Source organism: Poecile atricapillus, chromosome W (genome assembly GCF_030490865.1).
Source record: "Poecile atricapillus isolate bPoeAtr1 chromosome W, bPoeAtr1.hap1, whole genome shotgun sequence".
In the NCBI taxonomy this organism is placed as follows: domain Eukaryota; kingdom Metazoa; phylum Chordata; class Aves; order Passeriformes; family Paridae; genus Poecile; species Poecile atricapillus.
In genome coordinates, this window is record NC_081288.1 from 12,335,508 (window position 1) to 12,361,010 (window position 25,503).

General features: G+C 36.3%; 1 protein-coding gene across 2 annotated transcripts in view; it reads right to left on the minus strand.

The window, feature by feature from the left end:
- LOC131592025 (tyrosine-protein phosphatase non-receptor type 12-like) overlaps positions 1 to 25,503 on the minus strand; it is a 69,825-nt gene that overhangs the window by 17,911 nt on the left and 26,411 nt on the right. For both annotated transcript variants that reach the window (XM_058863263.1, XM_058863262.1), the window contains exons 2-11: positions 19,760 to 19,868; positions 16,614 to 16,690; positions 15,425 to 15,520; positions 14,377 to 14,415; positions 13,586 to 13,657; positions 12,066 to 12,125; positions 9,447 to 9,589; positions 7,990 to 8,056; positions 7,334 to 7,411; positions 7,145 to 7,243 (exon numbers count right to left, since the gene is read on the minus strand). In XM_058863263.1, coding sequence (XP_058719246.1) covers positions 7,145 to 7,243; positions 7,334 to 7,411; positions 7,990 to 8,056; positions 9,447 to 9,589; positions 12,066 to 12,125; positions 13,586 to 13,657; positions 14,377 to 14,415; positions 15,425 to 15,520; positions 16,614 to 16,690; positions 19,760 to 19,868 — 840 coding nt within the window. The remainder of the gene's footprint in view (positions 1 to 7,144; positions 7,244 to 7,333; positions 7,412 to 7,989; positions 8,057 to 9,446; positions 9,590 to 12,065; positions 12,126 to 13,585; positions 13,658 to 14,376; positions 14,416 to 15,424; positions 15,521 to 16,613; positions 16,691 to 19,759; positions 19,869 to 25,503) is intronic.

The window sequence follows — 25,503 nt, forward strand, 5'->3', positions numbered from 1 at the left end:
GGCATCTACAGCCTCTCTGGGCAACCTGTTCCAGTGTTTCATCACCCTCATCACAAAACATTTCTTCTTTCCATCTAGTCTGAATGTACCATCTTTGAATTTAAAACCATTATGCTTTGTCCTACTGCAAGAGGCCCTGCTAAAAAGTCTGTCCCCATTTTTCTTATAAACCCCCTTGAAGTACTGCAAGGACACACTAAGGTCTCCCTGGAGCCTTCTGCCTGTTCTCCTGAACAACCATAACTCTCTCAGTCTGTCTTCTTAGGAGACCTGTTCATCCCTCTCTTCATCTTTGTGTCCCTCCTCTGGACTCTCTCCAACAGGTCCTTCCTGTGCTGGGGACCCCAGTGCTGGATGCAGTACCCAAGGTGGGGTCTCACATCCATGGAGTAAAGGGGTAGAATCACCTCCCTTCACCTGCTGCCCATGCTGCTTTGGATGCAACTAATGACTGGGGGAAAATAGGAATGTAGGTTATTTTAGTTTTTTTATATTAGTATGTCTACAGTGGTTTGCATCCAGGTTTGAGGTCCCCAGCACTGGAAACATTACCATGGGGCACGAACTTCCAACCCGTTTACCAGCTCCTCTCAAGAAAGTAAAAAAACAATTTTCTGCTTTTTGACATCAAGTAATGTGTGACCATCATTTTGCCTTTAACAAATATGGACATTGATTTTATTGCCTCATTCAGGCAGGGGACCATGCTGAAGCTTGGTGCCAAAGATGCTGAGGCTCCCAGTATTCAACAATAAACTCCGTTTCCAGCTCATTGGCTGTGTCACATTCCTCTCTGCCTCCCCCAGTTGTGCAATGCCAACTCTGAATCTCTCCCCTACATATCTGTTACTATGGATAGCACTAAGTGCATTGGTATTGTACAAAAAAGGCTCCCCTCACTCATAAATACTAACAACCAGAGCTAGAAATGAATGCATCCTAAACAACTGCATCCTGAGAACAGAGCGGGCTGCTGGCCTTGCTTTAGCACTGCAGCACACCCCAGCTTCACAGGGAAGAAAGGTAATAGAAAGAGCGAGACTCCACAAGAGTTCCTCCCCCTCACCACCAGCTTCTCCATCCTACAACAGATTGGAAAAGTCTCCCAATTCAGTTCCACTAGCACAGAAGTTTTCAGGAGCATATTTCATATTTATGCACTCAGTTTTCTAAAGGGCATTGGCAAGGGAAAGGGTGTGCCTGCTGGCTCTAGGCTAACTTGTCCAAAAAACAAACCAGCAGCTGCATCCCTGTCCTTCTATGTTTGTAAAATGAAGTGTTTGTGAACAGAATGTTTCCTGAGACTGAGATATGCTTTTCTCACAGGCAGAAGAAAAAGCTTATTAAAGAAGCTAACATATGTCAAATTTTTTTAAAACTCCACATATACAGTAAGAAGCTGTTTCTAGTTGAGACAGGCAGAAGTAGCTGAAAAGGCACTGCCATTTTTGCTACTGGTAACAAAATGTATGCATAAACCTTACAAAAATGAACATGCATCCAAAGCATGCACACAACCACAGAATTTAAAAAACAATTCCTTGAAAATTAAAATTTAAACCCCTAAACAAAAAAGGTCCAACAAAAAACCTGCACATGTAAAATGGTACCTTTAAATTTAATACCAGAAAAGCCAGTGGTTACCCCAATTTTGTACACAGGGAAGGCTTCAGGCAGAGAGGTGTTCAAAACTTTCACTTCTCCATCATGTTAAACTCCAGATCCATTCAGTGTTTTAGCTACACTGAATGAAGAGCAAGAATGATTACAGGAATTACTGTCACCAAAAAAAAAGAGGTACTTTGCTACTTTCCTTAATTAGCTCAATGGATTGATGTTTCTGTGAAGGCTTTGTTTACTTTTAGATAAGTCATTCTGTGTTACTTGTTCTCAGTTCTGTTTTACAATAGGGAATAACCAGTATTTTGGGTATTGATCACTCTTGAGTGACACCAACTCACAGATTTCCCTGTCATATATCAAACTAAGTGAACAGACAAACATACAGAAAAACTAGCATAGAGCAGAAAAGAGGAAGTTCAGCTCTGAAAGTGAATATAGGGTATCTCACTGGGATGACTGCATCTGTTGAGAAGAGCAGATGGTGGTATTAAGAAAAAGCCTTCCACAGCCTTCCTAAGCACAGCTTATCCACATCAGTCAACACTCCCTTGCTTCCCTAGACAGATGTTGCATTCTCATGCAGAGCACAATTTTTAAAAGTATCAGCTTAGACAAAACAGGACAACATACATAGCTCACAGGGGTCATCATACAGAATAATGTTTTTAAAATGATTAATAAATGTGCAATTCACTAAGTGTTCAGTGTAGCACCCTGCCTTCTCACAAAAGACAACTATCCTAGTGTGGCAGACTTCTCACTGCAACATGGGTAAACAAAAGAACAGGATATATCCCCAGCCTTTGTGTCTATATGCATCAAATGTTCAATAGTACAAGAGTTCCCTTGGAGCTGCTCCCCTGAGGGAGTAGCTACTGAGATCAAGTGAAACTGCTCATAGTTAGGAATTTCTAGGTGTTCTGTCAAATTGCACATATATAAATGTGTGCATACCTACCCATGAAAGACAACATTAACAAATGACAAGGCCATAAAGTCAAATACTTTATGTAGATTGCCCCAGTCTACTAAAATGCAGAGTAACTTATGTTCCTGTAGTAATGCAAAGAAACACGGAATTCTCACCGCAGATGCACTGTCTGAATCCAGCTTGCTAAGGTAGCCCCAGCTGTGCTGTGACCTCCCACGGAGGGTCTTTCCCCACCTGCTTCCTCCACTGGCTCAATCACCAAAGAGTGCTGTCACTAACTTCAAGCCAATAGAGGATCATAGTCTTAGACTGAGATTTCACACACATTGCCTACAATTCAAAACCTTTTGCCCAGGAATTGCTATGTATAATCTTCTTTTGGAACTCACAGTGGAAATATTTAATGTCATTCAGAAGCTTTCTGTACTGGTAAAATACTTGCAAATTTACTGCAAAGACTCCTCCAGAAGTAATCTCATGTTTTCCCTTAAAAGGAATTGAGGCATTCCTTTTGCCCTTTTCATAAAGCAGCATGGGAATCACTGAGCATCAGTAGATAAAAAGAGAAATAGTTCAGATTGAAATGATACACTCAAGTGACTCAGATTAAATAAAACATTCCAACAGAGGCAATGAGATGTCTCTGAAGAAATACATGATTTTTAAAAATGCTGTGATAACAAAAAATATCCTTCTAAGCTGCCAAACAGCAAAGAGAATATGAACAGCACAGTCTTCACTTAAAGTTTCTAAACCATAAATGTTTCAAACAACAACATTCTTCTTACAGCAGCTGATTCCTCCATGACTTCTAAAAGTGCAGTCAACCACAGCAACAGAACTCTGTCACTTTTACAGCACGAAATGCAAGAGACACGGGAGAGTACTAAGACTGCCAGATTTTGGAGAAAGTGTTTATTAACACAAGCTTCTAGTTATGGCTAAGGGCAAAACAAGGATTTGCAGTACTGTAACATGTTTGGTACTGTCTAGAGAAAAAATCAACAACAAACATTTTTGAATTGAGAGTGAGCTTGCCTGCTTGTCTTTTAACCAATTTTCTTTTTCTGACTTCCCAACAGAATATCCAACTTGATGAAATTCCATATGATTCAGACTTTCCAAGACAGCTACAGTTCACTTCAGCTCATAAAGAACTTTCCCACATAATTCATAAAATATTTTACTGATACAAATCTGACAGATACCTTATCAGATGACCAAGACTAATGATCTCACATATATTTCAAAGCCTCCAAACACAACACCAAGTGTAATATTTTCACAGCAGTACTAACAAAGCAAATGATGGTGAGAAGCACAGCTATTCACTTAAAATATATGACAAAATGATCAAGAATTTCAGTGGGAAGGGCTTCAGTCCAAGACTCTCCTCCAATTTAATTGTTTGGTAACTTGAAAGTACTACTAAATGGGGGAGGGGAATAATTCTGATTATCAAATCTAGTATCTGAATTATTTGCTTATCACAAAAAAAAAAAAAAAAGGCTCCTGAATAGCAATTTTTCATCCTGAAATTTGGCTGCTGTGAGTACTGTTGAAAGTATTGGTATCTGAGCAGAGCTTTCCTTATTTCATTTAAGTATTTAGTGTTAAGCATTTTTAGTTGTACACATTTATAATAGGTATAACTATATGGTAAGAGTATACATTTACTACATTAAAGCACATCATGTATTTTCTACATGGCTTTGAATCTATCAAATTCTAATGGAAATACTAACCCTATCCTAAGTCTGTTTTCAAACACTGCATGCCTTGCTGCTGACTTTTTACAGTATTGTTTCCAGCAGGGCAAAGCTGGCAAGTTCACAGGAACACACATTCAAGATTGTGTCTGAGCCACTTCCCCATGAATATTGCCCCTCACTGCCAATCAGATTAACCTTTTACTGGGATGTTACAGGCAAGCCCTGCTTACAGAACCTCTGGAACTCAACCCATTTCAAACACAGCTTGAAATGAGAACCCCGACAGGAACACAGAACCATGAAACCAACTCTACAGAGCACTACAGCTCTTCACAGTATTATCAAAATAGAATAAATGACACATTTCCTCTTCAGCCCAGTAGCATCTCCTACTTAACTAATAGTAATATATCCAAAGTAGGCACATGAATTTTATTTGGAATTGTTTTCTTTGGACACAATTAAAACTGTTCATACATTGAAGATTTCTTAGTTGCTGCAGCACCTGCAGGCAGAGTAACATACATGAAGGAATATTAGAATATTACACTGTATTTAATAAAGTTACTTGAAAACTTCCTGCCTCAGAATTAGCTTTTTAACTAAGATACATCCCAGAATACCTGTTTTTGTTTGTTTTTTTTTTTTAAAGAAAGCAAACTAGAAAATTTCTGTGGAACATCAGACATTATATACAACCGATGCTACATAACATTCCTGGAGGTAAAAAAGGAGCTTTTTCAGACTATCAAAATGATGTCTCAAGTGAGCTTCAAAGTTTTACGAATCAAGTTAAAACTACAAGAAAATATTTAACTGAATATGTGAGGTTTCCCTTATAAATCCAGAAGAGAAGCTAAGCCTATACCAGCTAATTCCTTGAAAGCAAATTTTTTAACAAATGGACAGTTGCAAATTTAAGTACCAAACTTTTAGATACAGAAATTCTTCATCCATGCGACTTTCCCCTCAACCTTTCTGCAGAATTATTCAAGTAACAGTAGGAAGAAGCATCATTTCCCAGCACAAAAAAGGCTATGCCTACTCACACCAAGATTTATTTTGCCCTGCTTCCAACAAAAGGGAACTTCCAAAGAAGAATAAGATCAGAGCAGGCATAAGGGGATCCTTCCCTAGAATGTTTTCCAACACATTGCAACTCTGGGATTTCATAGGTCAGAGGTTAGCGAAACTCATGGAGGATTCCAAGATGGTGAGATATTCACCCCAAAGACACAGGCTTTCAGCTCCAAAGAGCTCTGCAGTTTCACGTTGCATTTTCTGTACAAATGTCATTTTTTTATTAAGTCTTTCAGGTCTTACTGGTAACCCTTAGAAAAAGCTAACAGAAATCAGCTTTCTGTTGTTACTCAGCCTCTGTTGTATCTAACCTTAGCCATTTTTTCTCCACCTCAGTCTGCCTGTTCTTTAGATGGAGCCTTCCAACTCCTTTGATCCTTGTCCAGTTGTTTAATGTTCAAATTCTGTAACATGTTTTTGAGGTAAGCAGACTTGACATGCAGTCAGTAGTCAAACTGCAAGATACCCACACAAGGACATTACATTCTATGCTCTTACCTGTTCCCAAGTAGATACTAAAATTCAACTTCCTTTACAGTTTGTTGATCATAAACCAACATCATATCCAAGTAAAACTCAAAACTCACACTACATCACTGCCTTTTCAGAGCTGGGATTTATCCCCCTCACCCCCCATGTACATTACCTATCCATTTTCTATTTGGTCTTGTTTTATTAGTCAGCAAATCTCTCAAGCTGTGCTAAAGACAGCATTTGCCTTTGTTACAGAGTATCACCATATTTTGCCACAGCTTCACTCATGTTCAGAAATATGTAAGTCATTTAGTATATATAGCAGTAGGAAAAAGTAAGTAAGAGACATTTTTGATTCTATATAAGGCCACAGACATAAGTCAGATTTAAGTCAAATAACCAGAAGATACAGCAGACTGATCTACCTATTATTTTATGATCAAAACTCAAGTACTTTCAGAAATCACCTCTGTACAAAGCTAATCAATCTGCATGTTCCAAACCCTGCCATGCCCATTTCTCAGGGGAAAAAAAAAATAAATCACACATCAATTTAATCAAACCTGTAACAAATCAAAGCGGCTAGCCCTATCCATATTGCATTTAGTCAACAGGCTTCTTGTCATGACTAAAGACTCCTAAGTACTTCATGAACTGATATAAATTCTTAGGAGTTAGCATAAGGGTGGATGCCTTTAATCCAAGAATTGAAAACATTCTAGACTTCCTAGAAAGTAGAGGAGAGCTAAATCCCTAAAATGGGATGCTTATTAATACAAGCACATTTAAAATTGCTTCCAGATATTTCAGAGTCCTGGAGATACCACTCATACTCCCTCTAGAGACCTATGGAATCTACACCAATTAGGGACAGAAAATCACTGAATAAACAAAACACAATCCAGGGACAAAGGGTGGTACAGAGTTCTGGACTGTGGGAGAGAAAGAATATATTCATCCAAAAATCCTAAAGCCTAGTGCCCAGCAACAGCCATGAAAACATATCTGAACATAAGAGACTAAACCTATAGGGGACATGAAATTTAAAGGGGAAGGATAGAAAGACAGAAAAATCCTCAGATACTGTGAATACCAAGGAAGAATATTTTTTCCACTTCCTCCTCCTTTGTTAAAAGGGTAGAGCATGAAGCTCCCTGACAAAAGCATTTTAATTTATTTTTCTCTCCCCTAATCTATTACAATGCAAGCAGTAGTTTACAAAACATGAGAACTTAATAAGATCACATCATTGAACATTTGAAAAACAGCTTCACAGGAGAATTTTCATCAGAAGCTAACAGCTACATATGGGAAAGACACCTACCACTCCATCTGCAATCTTCCAGTCTGCACAACTTTCATATTTTTGCAGTTGCTTTTCAAACAGTTGTGCTATGGCTCGATGGACAAGTTCATACTGCTCCTATAATAAGGTGCCAGATAAAAATTAATGCACAAGATCTTTTCAAAGAATAGTGATGTATTTTCACATTCATTTCAAAACAAACTATACCTTTGTTTGCACTGCAGAATGCCTCTGCGTCCTCATTTCCTGTATTAAATTAAATACATTAAATTCTTCAGGTATTTTCTGAAATATAGAAGAAAGTCAATTACAATGACATAACTGTCAGAACAACAATACAAAAGCTGTTAAACATTAAAAAAAGTGTAACTTTTATAGGTGAAGCTAATCTGTTCTCTCCACACTGCAAATATTTAATTTCTTTTCCACAGGAACTCCAAACTGACATTTGATTTAGACCAGGTGAGACTATTTCAAGCATTTTTGAAATGAGATATCTAATGTCATTAATATGACATGGCAATGTTAACAATGCTTCATGATCTAAAAATCCCAGAATGAAGTTATGCCTTTATATTTGAGCTGGATGATAAATCAGAAAGACTGAGAAAGTTTAATTCAAAATCAATTTATATTGAAACTTATTTTTGAAAAATTAGAATTTTATAGTGACCTTTTTAGATAAAAACTTGCTGTCAAAGTAAATGCATACTAAAGCATGAATACAATGAAACTAAACATCCAACATGCCAAGAGAGTTCCAGAATGTCTTAACATTTCACTATTTTTGAACACTTAGAAGCTTAATCAATCACTGTTAAGAAATTACAGAATGTCATAAAACTTCTTTTAGGATTCCTTACCCCAGCTTTAAGTAAATTCCATGTATAATCTATGGCACAGATGGCTCCTGTTCTTCCACACCCTGCACTATGAACATAAACAGATAGGTGTTAGATACTATTTAAATTTGATAAAAAAACACTATAAGCCTTGTATTTCAAAAGTCCACGTTAAAAAAAAAATTAATTCCAAATCCCTCAACTATCATTTTAATTTCACTCAGCCTGACACTACAGTGTCTTTAAAATAAAATCAGAAGTGCAAAATGCAGCTTTGAGTCTTTTAATGCAAGTTTTCATAGCCATTTGGAACTGCAGTCATGAAAGATGATTCAGTGCTGACAATTTTATTGCCTCTTTCTTTTATCACATTATTCCCAGCTACTACTGCTTCATCAGGTGTGGTCTTCTCCAAGTTTAATGATAAATGATATAAAATAGCAGAACAGACTACATTTAAAGACTTGCCACATTTTTCTGATTTAGTATCACATCTGTATTTTCTCCTTTTTAGCTAAAAACGTAAATCTGAAAGTTTAAGAATGACAGCAAACTATCTTATTTTTCCTAATTGTCTGAATTCCTCTGTTTTACACATGCAGAGTTATAATTCATGCATATTTATTACATTATAATTACACTGTTGTAAAGAATCAACATTCAGAATTATACTGACAGTCAAAAAGAACAGGACAAAATGAATAGATTTCAGTGCTAAGTCAGTTTATGGTTTTAGACTTCATTTAAGACTGACAACTCAAAAAAAGAATGCAGCCCATGAAGAGAATAACTAAGCTCCAAAGAGTTAGTAAATCCCATGAATTTAGTATGTCCCAGTTTATAAATAAATGTTTCCTGACATAACACATGAACTGTTGTTGCTTTAAAAAACATTAAAAACAATAGGCAAGATTTCCAGACAAATTGTCAGAAAGTGTCAATTCAGCAAAATTTTCCATTGCAGTTCAGTCTCAACACTTCTTCTGCTAGCCAAATTTTAGGTGAAGGATGAAACTGATCTTCATAAGACTTCCCAACTGGAAACTACATCCTGCTAATTAAAGATCTTTTTTGTCATATCAGAGCACAGAGTTCTTAGTGATGCATGTGCTACACAATCTCTCCCACTGAGAACGGAGCTTTACTCCCAAGCTGATTTGCAGTCTTCAAAGTCTGTTTTGTCCTCACAAAGATTTATGTCTTAAGAACCTCAAAACAGGTCCCCTCTCAAAGGCTCATTCTTTTCTGATTGATATTCTGTCTTAAACTGAAGAAAAAAAAAAATTCACTGTGGCATCAGTTTTAAGAAAATGAAGTCTGTGTGATTTTCAATTAAATTTTGACAAAAGAAGTTTTTTTCAACTAAAATAAATAAATTAATTCTGACTTAAAACTAAAACTAGTGCATCCCATATCAGAAGTCTAGATTTCAAAAAATGAAAATGTTTAAAAAATTGAAAGATAAATACGTTTAATACCTGCAGTGTATGCAAATAGGAACATCTTCATGTTCCTGATATTCTCTCATCAAGCTGATCATGTCGAGAATAGAATCAAAAGATGAAGGGACATCATGGTCAGGCCAGTTAACATAATGAAATTGATAGACACTACGAGTCTCCTAAGGGAGAGGCAGGGAGAAAGGTGTTAATGATAACACATATTTGAGTTTGTACCAAAGAAGTAGTTCTAGGAAACTTTTCTTTGACAAGCAAAGTCATTTACTGGATTAAAAAACCTTACAGCTTATAACAGATCAAAAAATAGAAGAGAAATTCTGAAGTCGCATTTCAAGTGCTGCTAATGCATAGGAAGATGCCCTATGGGACAGTTCAGAAGCCCCTCTCTATTATATGGGTAAAGGACCAACAACACTGCACCATATGAAAAGGTTCTATGTCCTTACAGCTATAACTTGGAAATGGAGAAAGAATATTCCATGTGGTCTTTCTTTTTCTATTTGTACCTCAGTAACTTACATTGAAAAAAAAAAAGGGGGCAAAGGGGTTGTTTTGTCAGATTACAAAATAAAGTATGTGCACAGGCTCCAGAGGGAAATTAAGAAAATGAGAGAAATAATAAAAACTGTACCTAAATATGAATCACACTTGCAGCAACAATAGGTACACTTTTATTCTAGTAACAGTAGCTGCAATAGTACCAAAGACAAGGTAAGAAGCAGGCTTTAGAACAGCTTAGTTACTCAGCTACCTGAATGCCTGAAAATCCTCTTTCATCACTATCCAAAGCATCTGCAGCTACCAGCAGCTAGTTCTACTGCACCTTTCCATGCTGGTGCCACACCTCTGGGTTCCAGTACACCCCTCAAAGTAATGTACTGGAGAGCATGAAGGTTTTGAGCCACATTACAGTCTACAGGTTTCAAGACCTACACTACCTTCAGTTCAGCTATGTGAGAAGCAACATAGCAGGCCTCTTTGGCATGGAAATTTATCTATTTTTGATGCTTGACTCTTCCCAGCTCTATGGAAACACCATAGCTAGTTAAAACAAGAGAAAACACAGCCTAAGAAAGCACAAATTTAAGGTGCTTATGTAAAACCAAAGTGATCAGTGAAAAGGAAGAGTTAAAGCTACCTATTACGCTCCACTAAGAAACTTCATTTAATTACATTTAAAAAGACCTGTGATTTTTCACATTAGCAGAATAGCCACAAAAAAAAAATTGCTTTTTATATGAAAATCAAAATTTTAAAAGAACCTTTATAGTTCTTTTTTTCTATTGCCACTTATAAACTAAACAACCCAAGTTTTTCTTGAAAACAAGCAAGTTTCAGTCAAACTGGTTTTCCTTCTAGAAACTAAAATAACATTGTAGATTTATGGAAATTTTAAATCCTTTTGCATAGGGTTTTTTTGGTTTTTTTTTTGTATAATAATCCATTGCAAATGCTACAGAAGTGATAAAACTTATAATTATTCTGGAAAATCTGAAAGCAAACTTAAAAGGCTATTACTTTATACCACAAATACACCTTTCCTCCCCAGTGCAAGGCTATGCTTAGAATTCTTCAAAGAAAGATGAAAAGTCTGTAGTTAATTTAACAGGAATCCTCAAGCAAATCTGCTACATAAATCTGAAGAAAAAACACTTTATCAGATACACATATCAAATATCAACACATCTTGTTAACCCTTTCAGTTAAATTGCTCCTCATAGGAGCAAACTTCTGTTTCCTTGCTAGGATCAAAAGCTCAGCACAAACAGTAGCTTTTGGTTGCTGCTCAGTTTTTAAGCAGCACACAGGCTTCTAGTTGGGACAGAACTCCCCACATCAATAGCCAAACACCATTGGCAAGTACAGTATAGGTAAGCAAAAGATACATCAGCCACAGTTTCTGGTGTATCTAGTTTGTACAATATTTCACTATTAAAAGGGAAGCAGGCTCTGCTTTGGGGTTTTTGGTGTCCAGTTCTGTTTTGAAGTGTACCGTTTCAAAAAATGTCACAAACCCCGATTACTACACGGAATTTCTCTTATCTAAACTGTCTCACAGCCCAGGCAGTTATGAGCACTAACAGAAACAAAATTATTAAGTTCATGCATTCCTAGCAAATACTGCAGACAAAAATTATTCCACAAAATTACTCCCCTCATGATTAAGCAGTTTTCATAATTGCTTGACATCCATTGTTGAATTGGAACATTGTGAAAAACTATAAATGATACTAACCTGCAATAAATCATTTATTAATGCAAATTGACAAATAAAATGGCAGGTATTCTGTAAAACAGACTATCATGCCTTGTGTTTTTACAGGATGGTTCCACAGTTTTTATTTACTGGTAGCTGCTTTTCAGTCAAATGAAGTCTGACATTTGACATCTGACATTTCATGTAAGTTATTAAGAAAAGCTTAAACCATTTGGGTAAACAGGAACATAGATAAAAGGCAAAGAGTTTCACTATTCCTCCTTTATATACTAAGGTTTTAACATCACTTCCAAACTTTATTTACATACATAATCACCACCAAAAAAAGCAAGGATATTTTCATGAGTTTCTGACATTGTATCATTTTGGTGACTTTTGAGCAACTATTGAAGTGAGACCAGAAGCAACTTTGTACTTACATTTTGAAATTCAAGTAATAATGTTCTAATGAAGTAATCTGTTCTTGCTTGCTCAGCTTCCTAAACATGAGAAAACAATAATGCATTGGAAAAAAAATATTAAAAATCAATATGCAACATAACTAAAATCTCAAACTTTAAACTCAGGGTTCTTTTTAAATTTATTGGTTTTGTATTTACGATTTCCTCAAGAGAGGGGCAATCAAAACACTGATTAGCACACCAGCAAGTTAGCTGGCTGCACAAGGTGTGCAAAATGCATTACTTTTACTTAAACGTGTATATTTTGAAATTAAAGTCTTATCTGCTCCAAAGTCATCAATAAATCACATAAGAATATTTCTAAGTACCTCTTTTGCTTTCTTTCTCCATACTTTTAACTTACAGATTGCCTTTCACAGCCATCCCTCTATAACACTTTTGCTGTGTAGACTTCAGCCTCTTACTGAGGCTCTATTGTGCGATGTCTCCTTTTATTTTTATCTTTTCCATTGTTTTCAGTTAAGGGTGCATCTAAAAGAATCACTAATTATTTTGGTTGTGGCCAAAAAAACTAGCTTCTAGCTCACAGAGTTTTCCAATCTTCCTTTGGAATATCAAGGAAAGTTTATACAGAGATCAAACAATATTATTGTACTTTAAATATCAGTAACATCATAATTTGAAGATGCCTTTAAAAACTTGCCATTACAGCTTCCCACAGAGAATTTAGGAGACTGCTTATACGCTTTAATGCATTTCTGTCTCCTCCTATTTACTATCCTATAGTAAATTCGATGGGAATTTACTATTTCCCATCGACAACTGCAACACTTTGCAGGTTTTAAAGCAATGCAGCTCACACACACCAGAGTATGTAAAGGTAATAGATTCTCATCTGTAGCTAAGAAGTCAATTACAACAAGCACACACAAATCCCTTTCACCAGTATCACAAGGACCAGGGCAAAAAGCAGGCAAATTTGAATCAACTTAATGTGGAAAAGGTTACTCAGAATCTCTATAGAGTAAAATTTGCAAGTATATATTTTCCTGACAAGATGAACTGAAGTGTACTTAATTCTTTTTAGACTATTTCAAAGTAGTATTAATAGCTGAATAAACAGGCACGTAAACTCTTTCTGAACACCTTAAAACACTTCATGCTTATTAACCTAATAAAAATATCCTATGCTAGTGTTACTTCCAGTTCACTCAGAACGCACAAGTCAGAACAGACAAAACTGCACAAGATTTTGATTTTGTGAGGATGGTACAGACATTCAAGCAGCATACAAAGCTCAAGAAATAATACATAAAAGATACAGGACCAAGGGACACAGGTTCCCCTCTTTAAAAAAAATAAAACAATTCTGGAGAATTAAAAATACCACACAGATTAGATGTACACATTCCTTTGAGAGTCCTTGTGCAAAATTTAGTACTGAACAACTAAAAAGCCCACTACAAACAGTTCATTGAACATTTAAGTTACAAACTCATTAAATACTTGAAAATTAATTTATAAAGGTTTATACTTACACAAGAAACACGAAATGGTCCAAAAGTTACAGCTGCTTCTCCATACAGAGGCCAGTAACGCTCACATTTTTTCTGTTAAAGTAAAGAATCCTAATTTAATTCATGCATGGTACTGAAAGATGATTACCAGAAGCAGAGCAGACAAAATCACAACCCCAAATGCCTTATTCTGGACTTCTTTTAAGGTAGTAAAACAACTTTCCTTTTGGATTACAAGAGAAAAACAAAACCAAGACCTCAAACAACCAACATAAATACAGGCAAAAGACACTTTGCAAATTAGGATTTCCTGTCTGCCTGTACCATATGCATAAGCATCATACAGAGGAGAGCAATGAAAGCTTAGTTTTTGTGAAAGTTGGGAATTCACAATTCTGGATTTCCTTCTAAGGTCATAAGAATAAAGAAGAGAGACTTAAAAAAAAAATTGTTTTTGCAGCTGTATCAATTGACAGGAAATTCTGAAGGACTCAGGATTTTCATAGTTGGCCTACATCCCACAAAGAGCAAGACACTTTTTCCACAATGACATGGCCCGAAACAAACCCTTGGTGCAGTTCTGTACACAAACACATATTCCACTGAGCTAACACCTAAATAACCATGTAATCCTACAAACGGGGCAAAGAAATGCAGTCTCATGAACTATTCCTTATGTATAGAAAAGTAAGGATTAGCATTCTCACTTCATCTGGCATATTATTATCACAGTTAAGGATTTGGCATATGAAGCTTCAAAGCTATTGCCTATATGGGCAAAGTTCATTTATTTTTGTATTTAGGACACATACCCTTCCCATTTCAAATTCTCGACAGGCCATTACAATGATCTGAAAAGAAAAAAAAGAGATGGTCCAAGTTAGATGGTTTTGGATCACATAACTTAAACCTACACTTCACCACTGACTTCTGTCAGGCAGATACTGATATTTTAAATGGTTACTGCAGAAGAGACTATTATTAATATTTTCTTTCCTGCATACAAATGCTCTTCTAATTCTAAAACAGTAACCAAGTCTCACCCTTCACAAAATCTATCACTAATACACTACTTCAAGGCTATTTAATTCAAATTCACTGTAATCCTGTATAAATACTTTATTTTTTCAGTCTGACAGTAAAGTCTAAACTTATAAAAATACAGAACCATTTGCCAGCTGGAAGAAACACAGCTATATTTGCTCAAAGTGACATAATGCATAGAATATGAACAAACCCTCCCCAGAAAAAAGACCCTGATCATCAATCAAATTTCGTAGGTGAAACTATTTCAGAAAGCATGAGTAGCACAATAAAAATGCACCAACAGGTAAGCTATTAGTTATAGTAAATAACCATATAGTAAACAACTCCCCCTCTCCAAAAAATTTCACAAATAATTTGTCAAACCTATCCAATTTCCCCAAATATTTAAAAGTTAATTCCAGACAAAAGCTGTTCAAACATGTAGAATACACAAAGCAATAACTAATCCAAAATTAGCATTAAAAGAAAGGTAAGTGGTTTGGGGTTTTTTTGTTTCACTTGCTGGTTCTATATTTGATTTTGTCAGTCAACATTAAGTCAGAATTATCTCCTACCTTACAGATGTAACCCAACAAGAACCTATTCATAAATATGAAGGACTTAAAATCCATTCAACAAAATTATTACTTTGATTTTGCATTATTAAACTGAATAAATAATAGTAATTCTATTTAACTACAAAAATCAAGATTTGGGAAGTAAATACTCTAAATCACTGTCAATATTTTGATAATAATAGCCAGCTCAGGCAAAAAATACACAATCACAGTGCCATGATATAAGGTAACACTGAATTTTTCTATAGCTACTTACAGCAACGTTGTATTCCCATATCATCCTCCAGAAGTCTATGACTGTATTGGCTAAGGGTCCCTGGGTAGCAACATATGCTTTTGGCCCATGCACTCCCTAGGATTGCAGAAAAGAACCATTAATGTTTATAAAGAACATTTAACTGCACTGAATTAAAAAAGGTTATGGGTTAAAACAGTGTAAAATTAGAATATCTAGATGGCTAGCTAGACGGATATCTAGATAGATAGATATAACAGGAAGGGTAAATATGAAACATGACTCCTAATTACGTTAGTGGGAATTTTGCTGGTAATCTCAAGGGAGCCCAGGATCACAACAGCTACAGCACTGCCAGAGACTGTCACAGGAAATAAGTTGTTTAGGTTCTGAAGATTCCCTTTAAGTCTGCATTTTCTTTGTTATTCAAACATTCAGTGATGAAAAATTGAAAACTGTTCTGCAAAAACGCATTCTCTTTAACAAATTAAAGTTCCTCCCTCCCTGCAATACATTTCAATGTATTATATGCATATAATATATATTACGCATAAAATTTTAGGATTTTTTTAATATAAATTTTCAGTACATTAATGTTCAGCTTTTCAAGTTAAACATTCATGCAGTAAGATTTAGAGCAACACCTGTTTCTGAAAAATAAATACTGTGTAGAAGCAGCATCAGAATAAAGCTGAAAAGACAGCTCAAGATATTAATACTTTGAAACAAAACTTTAACAGGCTTTTAGTCAAATTCTTTTTCTCTTTCAGAATGTTAGATTAATTCCATTACCATTGTTAGATTAAGAATGTTATAATGTTAGATTAAGAATGTTAATTCCACTGCCACACATGAACAGAGCAAAATGTACATTAACATACACAATTTGTCAAACACTTCATTTATGGTCCCTAAAAATGTCACCTGTTAAAACAACTGCATCTGAATTTTCCTGTGGTATAAATCTCCAATTCATTTGCCTGACACTTTAAAATGAAGTATTTTACATTACATTTCCACCTAGGAGTAAAATCTAGGCTTTAAAGATTCTGTTATAAATGGCATCATGTTTTCAAATTTATTCAAGTCATAAGAATATCTTCCCTCACAGCTTTAAAGTTTTATGTTAGACTATAATATTAAAACTTCACTGACAAAAAAAAAAAAAGCTTAAAAAGAATAGAAGAACTGTTAAACTAGTACCACATACCTTAATAAAGTTTGCATTGATGTAGTCTGAATCTTGTGGAGGAGTTTTTAAGGTCAATTTAACTCGGCTGTGATCAACTATAAAAATAGACCAAAATATTTTTTTGAATAAGGATTACAACACATGTAAATCAAAATAGAGCAGGAAATATAATATATATAGTACATTAAAGAACATTTTCCAAAGGTAAGTCGCAGAAGCAAGTCAATACATTTGATTTATGGGTAAACCAACTCAGGTAGTGAGTAGATAAGCAGAGTAGCTCATACTGCTATGTGCTTCTGAAGTTCACAGGATACCACCTCCTAGAATTCCAAGAGCAATTCATTAAAAAGAGGCAAAATACAATTAATCAGAAGCCATCAAAACTGCAGTTACACAACATTAACACAGATCATGGTGGTCAGAATTAAGATACACTTAAGGAAACCAGAAAGCACAAAACACCAGCGTACAGTAAAGCAGCTGGCAGCTCTCAAAAACTCTCTGCCAAGGACTCCATCAGGTATGACAACAGTAAACAGGCATTAGGGTTTACTGCTCAGGCACAGACTGACCCCTATCCCCCAAATACTGGGCTAGGCTCTTTGCTGGAGCACTTCTGAACTAGAAAGCAGCAGATTCCTTCATTTAGGGGGTTTTGGGAATGTCAAGTTTCTGCCTCAAACATTACTGACTGTCTCAGATAAAGCTTCTGATAATACCAACAGATCTTTGGAGACCAAAATCCTCAGCAATATGAAAATAGCCTTATTATTTGTTGATGGAATAAACTAAACATTTTGTTACTCTTTTTAGCCTTAAAAAAAAATTGCACCTTTAACGCAACAACTTGATTGTTACTAAAATGGTGCAGGCGGTTGGCAGGTTTGCCAGTCCTTCCAGCTCTTGCTGATAACACTTATTAGCTATCATATAAAAATTGTTCGAACTATCTCTACAATAGATTTTAGTTGGAAATCCACATCAAAAAAGAAATTATCTTTAAATGGGGTAACAGAAGTATCTGTAGAAACAGCAGGTGCTCAAGCAATTTGTTACTTTCTGCACCCAGGGTCAATTCCGCAACCACAGAACAGTTGCGAAACCTTTGATTAGACCTAAATTCAAGAAAAAAACAAAGAACAAATATATTTTAAAGAGAAAATATGGTTAGTTGGGTTTTTGTTTCATCAAAACATCACCAATAATAAAACAGGGAACCATGCCCAGAAGAAGTAAATGCTAAGAGTTATTTCTATATGGAAAGCTCTCCCAAAAAACCTTGCGAAATGGTGAATTTTTTCTGCCGGAGTCCTCATAATATGCAAAAAACTTTGTGTTACCATGTAATACTTCTTAAAAAAGCACAAGTGTAAATTACAAGATTTTTAGATCACAAATCTAGAGAAAACACGTTCATATAAAGGCCTAGAAAACCCTTGAAACAAATTGCTCTGTGTTACACACTGATACATAGATTATAAAAGCAAGAACATTCTCTAAGTGTGAAAAAGTGTCATGGACTTTGTACTAAAATCTGCTTTTAAGTGGCAGAACAGACTAAATAAAGTAGCGGGCTAATGAGGGATCCTATCTTCCCAGCACAGATCCAAAACTCTAGAGCAGTTTCCAAATGCCAACATCACCATCCTGTCTGTGTGCCACAGCTCATCTGTTTCAGAGTTTATGGTCTGGAATAGAATTTTCCCCAAAAAATCCACTGCAGTTCTCAGCTTCTGAAGATTAAGTGCTTGTATATTGTTATATAACTTAAAGGCTCAGTTCACAATAACTAATTGGTTCTTCAGGTGACCAGTGAACACTATGTTGCATTTAACAACCATTTAGCATGGCTTAGTAAACTGTAATGCATCTTTTACTCTGAAGCCAGTGCTGAGTTAGTGCTGAGGTACTGATCTCTCTGGTAGCAGTAACAATCTCTGATAAATACGGCACTAATCTCTGATTAAGTTACAAATGTACATTATTTCCTGGACTTACAAGAGAGAGACAAGGATACTTTGTCTTTCTCCTACTTCTCATTTCAAGCTGGTACTCCCATCACTTCATTGCTGGAGACTTTGGATGTTTGAGACATTCACTTACAAACTGAAAATACACCTTCAATTTTCCTAAATGTCATCTCATTTCCCCATTGCGAGCTTCATTCCCTTCCAGATCCCGGTGACTCAGGTTTTATTTCCATGCAGATGACAGATGTGCTCCTCTACTGCTGTAGTTCCAGCCATGCATTCCTACAGTGCTGCTGTCTCACCAGCTCAGCCTGCTGCTACCAAGATTTCACTATATCGTTTATGATCTGCCAAAATGCCAGGACAGTGATAATAAGATGACCATAATGACTTCCTCTCTCTTTTTCACTCTACCTATTAAACATTTCCTCCCAACTAATAAGCAGAGTAAAATGTACTTGTTGCTGACCTTCTGGGACAAGAGAAGTGACATTTGTCAGAAGACTACCCTTTAATCTCATTGTCAGCTGTTCAGATCAAGAAGAACAGTGAGAGCTTCTGAAATACGTGGCCTCAGGAGCTACACAAAGTGAGCATGTAAGTCTTGTAATTTCAGATCACTGATCTGTAATATCCACATGTTGGTGGGTTTAAAATTAAAATTGTGCTCTCTTGCTTTCTGTGTCCACACATTAAAAAGAATTCCATTTGGACTCTAGCAAAATAGAAACCAAAGCTAATCTAGCACTGGAAGCTTTTCAACACAATTTGTAGGATACAGACAGGCAAAAAAGATCTATTTTACATCAAAACTGGCTCCTTAAGCCTCCTTAGAATTTCACCTAGAGAATATACTGACATTTGTTTGTTTTCTACCATTAATAACATGCTCCTAAGGAAAACATACATTCAAGCATCTAATAAACTTCTCAACTGTTCTGAGCTAAAATAAAAGTGTTGGCTTGATACAGCTTCAGAACCAGAACACATTTATTTTTGGGTGATACTTCTGATAAAATATAAGAATTCAGTCACTTTGCCTTTTAAGTAAAAAACAAAAATTTTAAGAAGGTCATCTTTCAGCAAATTAGCTCCAATTTTGCATTTCAATAATAACTAAAAAGTAAAATTCAAAATACATGGAGAATGTATCCTTCCTTCATCTTCTATTAACATGTAAATCAGACTTACATGGCAATATATCCTTGTATCTATTCTTTTTAACATTTTCTTCTTTTTCTCCAGTGGCTGTTGGGTATATCTTCTCTGTTCTGTATTTTGTTGATAATCTTCTTAACCTCTGGAAAAAAAGATTTTTGTTATATTTTCAAGCCTCAAGATAAACATCACAAGGTATTAGTTTCATTCATGATGATCACTCGGGGAAAAAAAAATTCTTCTCTCGTTTTATGATATTAACTACAAGGAAGTTTAAACACCTAGTCATCCAGTACTTTTAGCACATCAACAGGTTATGCTCAAGTTGATGCTAGCTCTATGCATCATGAGACACAGAATTTTGGAAAAGCCAGTACAGCACCAGCATGAACTATGGCCATATTTTACTTGGACAATACATTGCCCTGTTGTGGAGTAACAACTGCATAAAGAATACCTGTGAGAAACAGAAATATCATCTCAGGGCACCTGGGGAAAAGCACAGCATGGACTGGCTCAGGAACAGCTGGTACTTGGTTCTGAGGCACAGGACAACTGAACAGAAACCAAACTCTTACATTTAACTGGTGCCAACTCCTAACACCCAACTCCTGCTGAGTTTCAAGCTCAAAGAAAGAAGGTCCCTGTCTCTCAGGCACAAGCTATTCACAATTAAGATGAGTGACAGGAGGTCTGCTGTATTCATAACAATATGCCATTTTCCCCCCTGCATCTATTTCAAATCCTAGAAATGTGAGTCAAAACCTTTAATAACAAAAAACAGTCCCTGCCTTCCATAGCCTAGGAAATAAAAGGAGCAATACAGCTTTTATCATTCCAAACAAATTAGGCTTTTTGCAACCTTAAAGCAGAAGAGTAAAAGTTCCCATTAAAAAAAGAAAATAAATACAAGAGGAGCCAGCAGTGCTTATTATTTTAAACTGTGTAGACATCCAGATTTAAAAAGGAACACCAAAGAACTAAGAAATTTAACTCTGGTGGTTGCAAACCCAGTCATTCTATCAACACTGACATGGTGCTGGTGCATAAGACTATCAAGAGGAAGACTGAAAGAAGCTTCAAACAAGCCTAGCATCTCCAGTGGAGGGGTGTTCTAAAATGGAAGAAGGACAGACATTCTTCATGTTTCCCTCCCTCCATATTCAATTCATCATTGTACACCTGAAGACTCAAAACATTCATGACTTATGTTCTTCTGGGGAAGGGGGACAATGGGAGAAGCTTTTTGCCAGTTAAAAACATAAATCTTGTTTGTCACTGACTATGCAACAACATACTGGCAGAAAGAGACCATAAGGAAGATCTGTTTGGAAAGCCAGTTTTAGTAGCTTTAGAACAATTCAAGAAGAAAACACAGGACATTCATCGCACACTTTAATTAAAAAATGTTTGTCAACTCAAGACCTCCAATAATTCCTCCTAATTTATTATGCAATTGAGGTGACTAATTATGCATATTAGGTCCAAAATTGTCCTAGCCCCAGCCTCAACCTTAAGAATAAAATCACATAAAACTTAGCATCTCTCTTACATAGAGAAAAACATTTTCATGAAATTTATATGGATATAGCAAAAAAAAAATAAATTTACCTGTGCAAATGTGGGTAAAACCTGTCATTAATTTAATTGAATAATACACATGCAATAAACCAGAAAAGTGACATTTGCAGAGCAAGAGCAAATGGCAAGGTAAAAAAAAAAAACCAACAAACAAATCAAGAAGCACCAGTTTTCAATGTTTTTCTCTTCTGCAAGGACTTCATCACAGATTCAATCACTACAGAATAAAAAGAGCAATCGAACTAGCCTGCAACCATTTTTTTTCTTAAAATGATTTTTCTTGAGTAATCTGCAATATTAACCAACAAAGAAAACCAGTAAATATCTGGAGGTGTGGTAGTAAGCGTCTGACCAGTGATCAAGCTGCTAAATATTTAACCTGACAGCATTGAGAGAGTGAGCAACAGGAAGATTCTTAAAAATACACAAACAGTTCCTGGAAGTTCCCATGTAGACTGCACTCACCTTTGCAACACTAAAAACAAATTCACAGCGTAACCAGAACACACAGGCAAAGAAACTTGGTTTGTGACACCACGCAGACAAAGAATACCACTGCACATAGGAGACACTGTCCTACGTAACATCAACCTTTCCTAAGTCCAAAAATATCACTTGTGCTAAGACTGAACATATCCAGGATTCTAGAAAAGGCCAAATGAATGCACATAATTTGGCTAAATGAGCTATGAACTGCAAGGCTGAGAAATACTTTGAAATAGGCTATAAACCTCCAATTAAGAGGGGTTTAAAAAAAAAAAACAAAGACCAACAATGACACTTTCCAAGCACGGTCATTAATATGATTTTGTGTATTGTTCCTACATGGTTGTGAGTCTTAGAGGGTTTTTCCCTCCATCGTACTGATTTCTATAGGGAAAATGTCACCCCAGGACACTCTGCTTAAAAGAAGTTTAGAGAAAAACAACTTCTACAAACCATGACTAGAAGCAAAGTTCTTTTACATGAGAAAGAACACACTCAAGGAAGTCAGGTAAGGTATCAAAAAGTAGGAAGATGATCCTTTTTTGTATAAGCCCATTTTAAAGGCATGCAAGAAAAAACTTGCACCAATACAATCTGGATGAATTTTAAGCCAAAGAGGCTCAAGTGACTAGTACCAACTTTCATTCTCTAGAAAACAATGCTATGAGAATCCAGCACAGCCTTCTTCCCTACATGATTCAATCTCCCCTGTTCTGCAGTCTGCTAAACAGACAAAAAGGTAGGATTAGCTTAACCCAGCTCCAAAGGCAAAGCCTGGAAATGAAACACAGGTTGTTTCTAGCACACATCTGTTCCTAAAATACTTCAGGATTCATGCTTTTCATGCATGTTAGCCAGCTGCTCTGTGACATGAGTAATAGAAGATAGCTAAGTACAGTCCTGTGAGCAATCAAAATTAGTAAGGAGCATTCTTTACAATCTATAATAGTATCTGCTATATAGAATAATATCTGTTTCATGCTTTAGAAGAGGTGAAGAGTAAGGAAAGAATTTTTAAAACTGAGCTTTGAACAAAATACCACAGGAATGGAAAAGTGCCAGATTCAGCAGAGGATTCCACCCTACACACAACAGAAAATTCCTGCAGAAGGCTATTGCAGTGTGTGCTCACATCCTGCTGTGGGATGCAAGGCTTCCAGTGCTTCCTAGGTTACAGCCCAGAGTGACCAGGAGGAGGAGAATGTACTCAATAGCAGAACAGGGGTAATGACAGGGCAGAAGAGAAAAGAATTCTGTTCAGACTAAGACTAAGCTGACAAGACAGCCAGTAAGATCCGTCTCAGCCCAGTTTCAAGCTAATTCTTCATAAACAACTGTCTAGAGTACAAAGCAGCACTCATTTGGGTTAAGTCAGTCAACTGCCAAAATGCTTCCTGAAGATACTCGGGCACCAACAGCAGGGACACGGGAGGTTCAGCCTGGTGCCTCTGCAGATAACGCTGGGTGATACTCGTCTGTTCAGTGCGACTGCTATTCTGGTACCATGGAAGTCTTCACTGGTATGTTCTTTTAAGAACAAACAAAATGGTCAAAGAGTAAGCATGGTGAGCCATAAATACACACTTTAAGAATTACATTCACAAGGCCTTTAGTTCCAGTCATTAGAAAAGCTCAATTTTAATTCTGCTTATTCATTATGTGACAGAAGTGGTTTGTGGGGTGGTAACAAACACCACATGTGACAATGGGGAGATGAGTCTTTGAAGCAATTTAAGTTTCAGAAACATACTTCCAACTTCCACAGTGGTTTTACAATCTGTACTACAAATCTACTTCAGAGTTTTTACAAAAAGACAAACCAGCTTTTTAAACCCTACTTGTAGAACCCTACCATATCAAGAAGAACTTTGTCCAATTAGTTCAGGAAATACAGATTTTTGAATTTCATTGTCAGTTTGTTTAAAACTTTAGAAAGCCTTTAAAGACACAAAGACTAATATCATAGAAGTGCTGTTTGTGGATTAAAGAAAGCATTTATATAGCCTACTGAAATTTAAAGATCTCACTTCAAAAGCATAAACTTTACTTAAGATACAGAAGTTCCTCTGACTCCTTTCCAGGCTACTTTTGAAGGAGAACAATACAAATATTTCACCAGCCTTGTCTGACATTTCTAATTGTCCAAATGAGATAATACAACAGAGATGTTCTCTTGACTCTCCTTTCTGAGCATTCCTGAGGAGCAAGACATACCAGAGTGTCAGATGCCAGCTTCTACAGTATTCCACAGCACCCTCTTGCCATGTGACACCAGGCCATAGAACCAGGCTCAGGAAACTCTACACAGCTCTGGCAGTGGTCTCCTGACATTGTGCCAATTACAGAGGAACATATTTTGTTCTGCAAAATTTGCCATAGTGCATTAAGAAATACTCAAACAAACAAGCAATTAAAGAAAATCTTCAATAGAAGTTACCTTAAAAATTAGAGCATAAAAGATGCTAGAAGACAAAATGTATTAATGCACTCATTTCATAAAATTAGCTATTTCTATCAAAAGGTGGACATTGCATTTTTCTTACTAACAGGAAGGAAAGAAAAAAACAAATATTATGTGCAACTCTGGTCTCATTCAAATAATTTAGATACAGCTTACTAGGGCAGAATACATTCACTAGTACTCATACAGTGAGAAAAATGTACCTGTATGGAGCAATGTGAAGTAAATTACCAAAAAAAAATTTCAAAATTACTATCTTATGGTTGTCTGTGGTCAGATAACACAGGTTTCAGGTTCTGTGCCTATGAACGACGAAATTCCAGAGATGCTTTTGGCAACAGACAGTGCAGTGCAGACTTTGGTACCAGTGCTCAAATGGGGCTCTGACATCCTAAAACTGCTTTGATTCCAGAAGTATTTCAATTTCAAGGCCTTGCAAATCCAACTGGAGTTTTCCTATACCACTTTCTTATCAGTGAAGTCTATGGGAAACACCACAACTAGTAGTGGTAGTAAACTCAGGTGGAGAATGGACTATTTAGGAGTGCACGTGCAACTCCAGGTCGCAATAGCAAGGAATAAATGAACACAGTGAACAACACTTTGTCTTGGAAGTATTTGTAAAATAGCATACACTTGTGACTCATGACAATATTTCCCCCTTGATTCCTGTCAGCTTTCAAACACCAGTTGTTTACAAGAATTCCTAGCCCTCACGAAGGAGGGAAAAAGCCTTCCCAAATACTAGTCAAACATAAACAATGAGCTTTGTAAAACTTCACTGTATCTCAACATTCACAGATGGCTTTGGCTGCAATAACAGAGGCTAGCAGTCTGCACTGGACCTGTATCTCTCTGAAACAAAGCCCTGAAAGGAGACTGCAGGCTGAACTGATAGAAGGAAGAGTTTTCATTGCCTTGGCACTCTCTTCTGGCAACACCTACTAACCCTGGAGCTCTAGGTGCTCCAAGCAAATCTCTGCTGAAGTGATTAATAGATAAGTTACAAGTGTAACTACACTCCCTTGGGAGCTCTGTCTTCAGCATTTCATAGCAGGACAATGATGAGTCCAACAAACACTGCGTTCCAGGAGGCTTGTGGAAACCACACAGAAGAAAAATCCCTCCAAAATGACCCAGACAACTGAAAACAGCATTAGTTCAGTATTAGATTGTATGGTGTGTTCTGTTCAGGAGTTGGACTTCAATCATCTTTGTGGGTCATTTTATGATTTCACATCACCTTTAC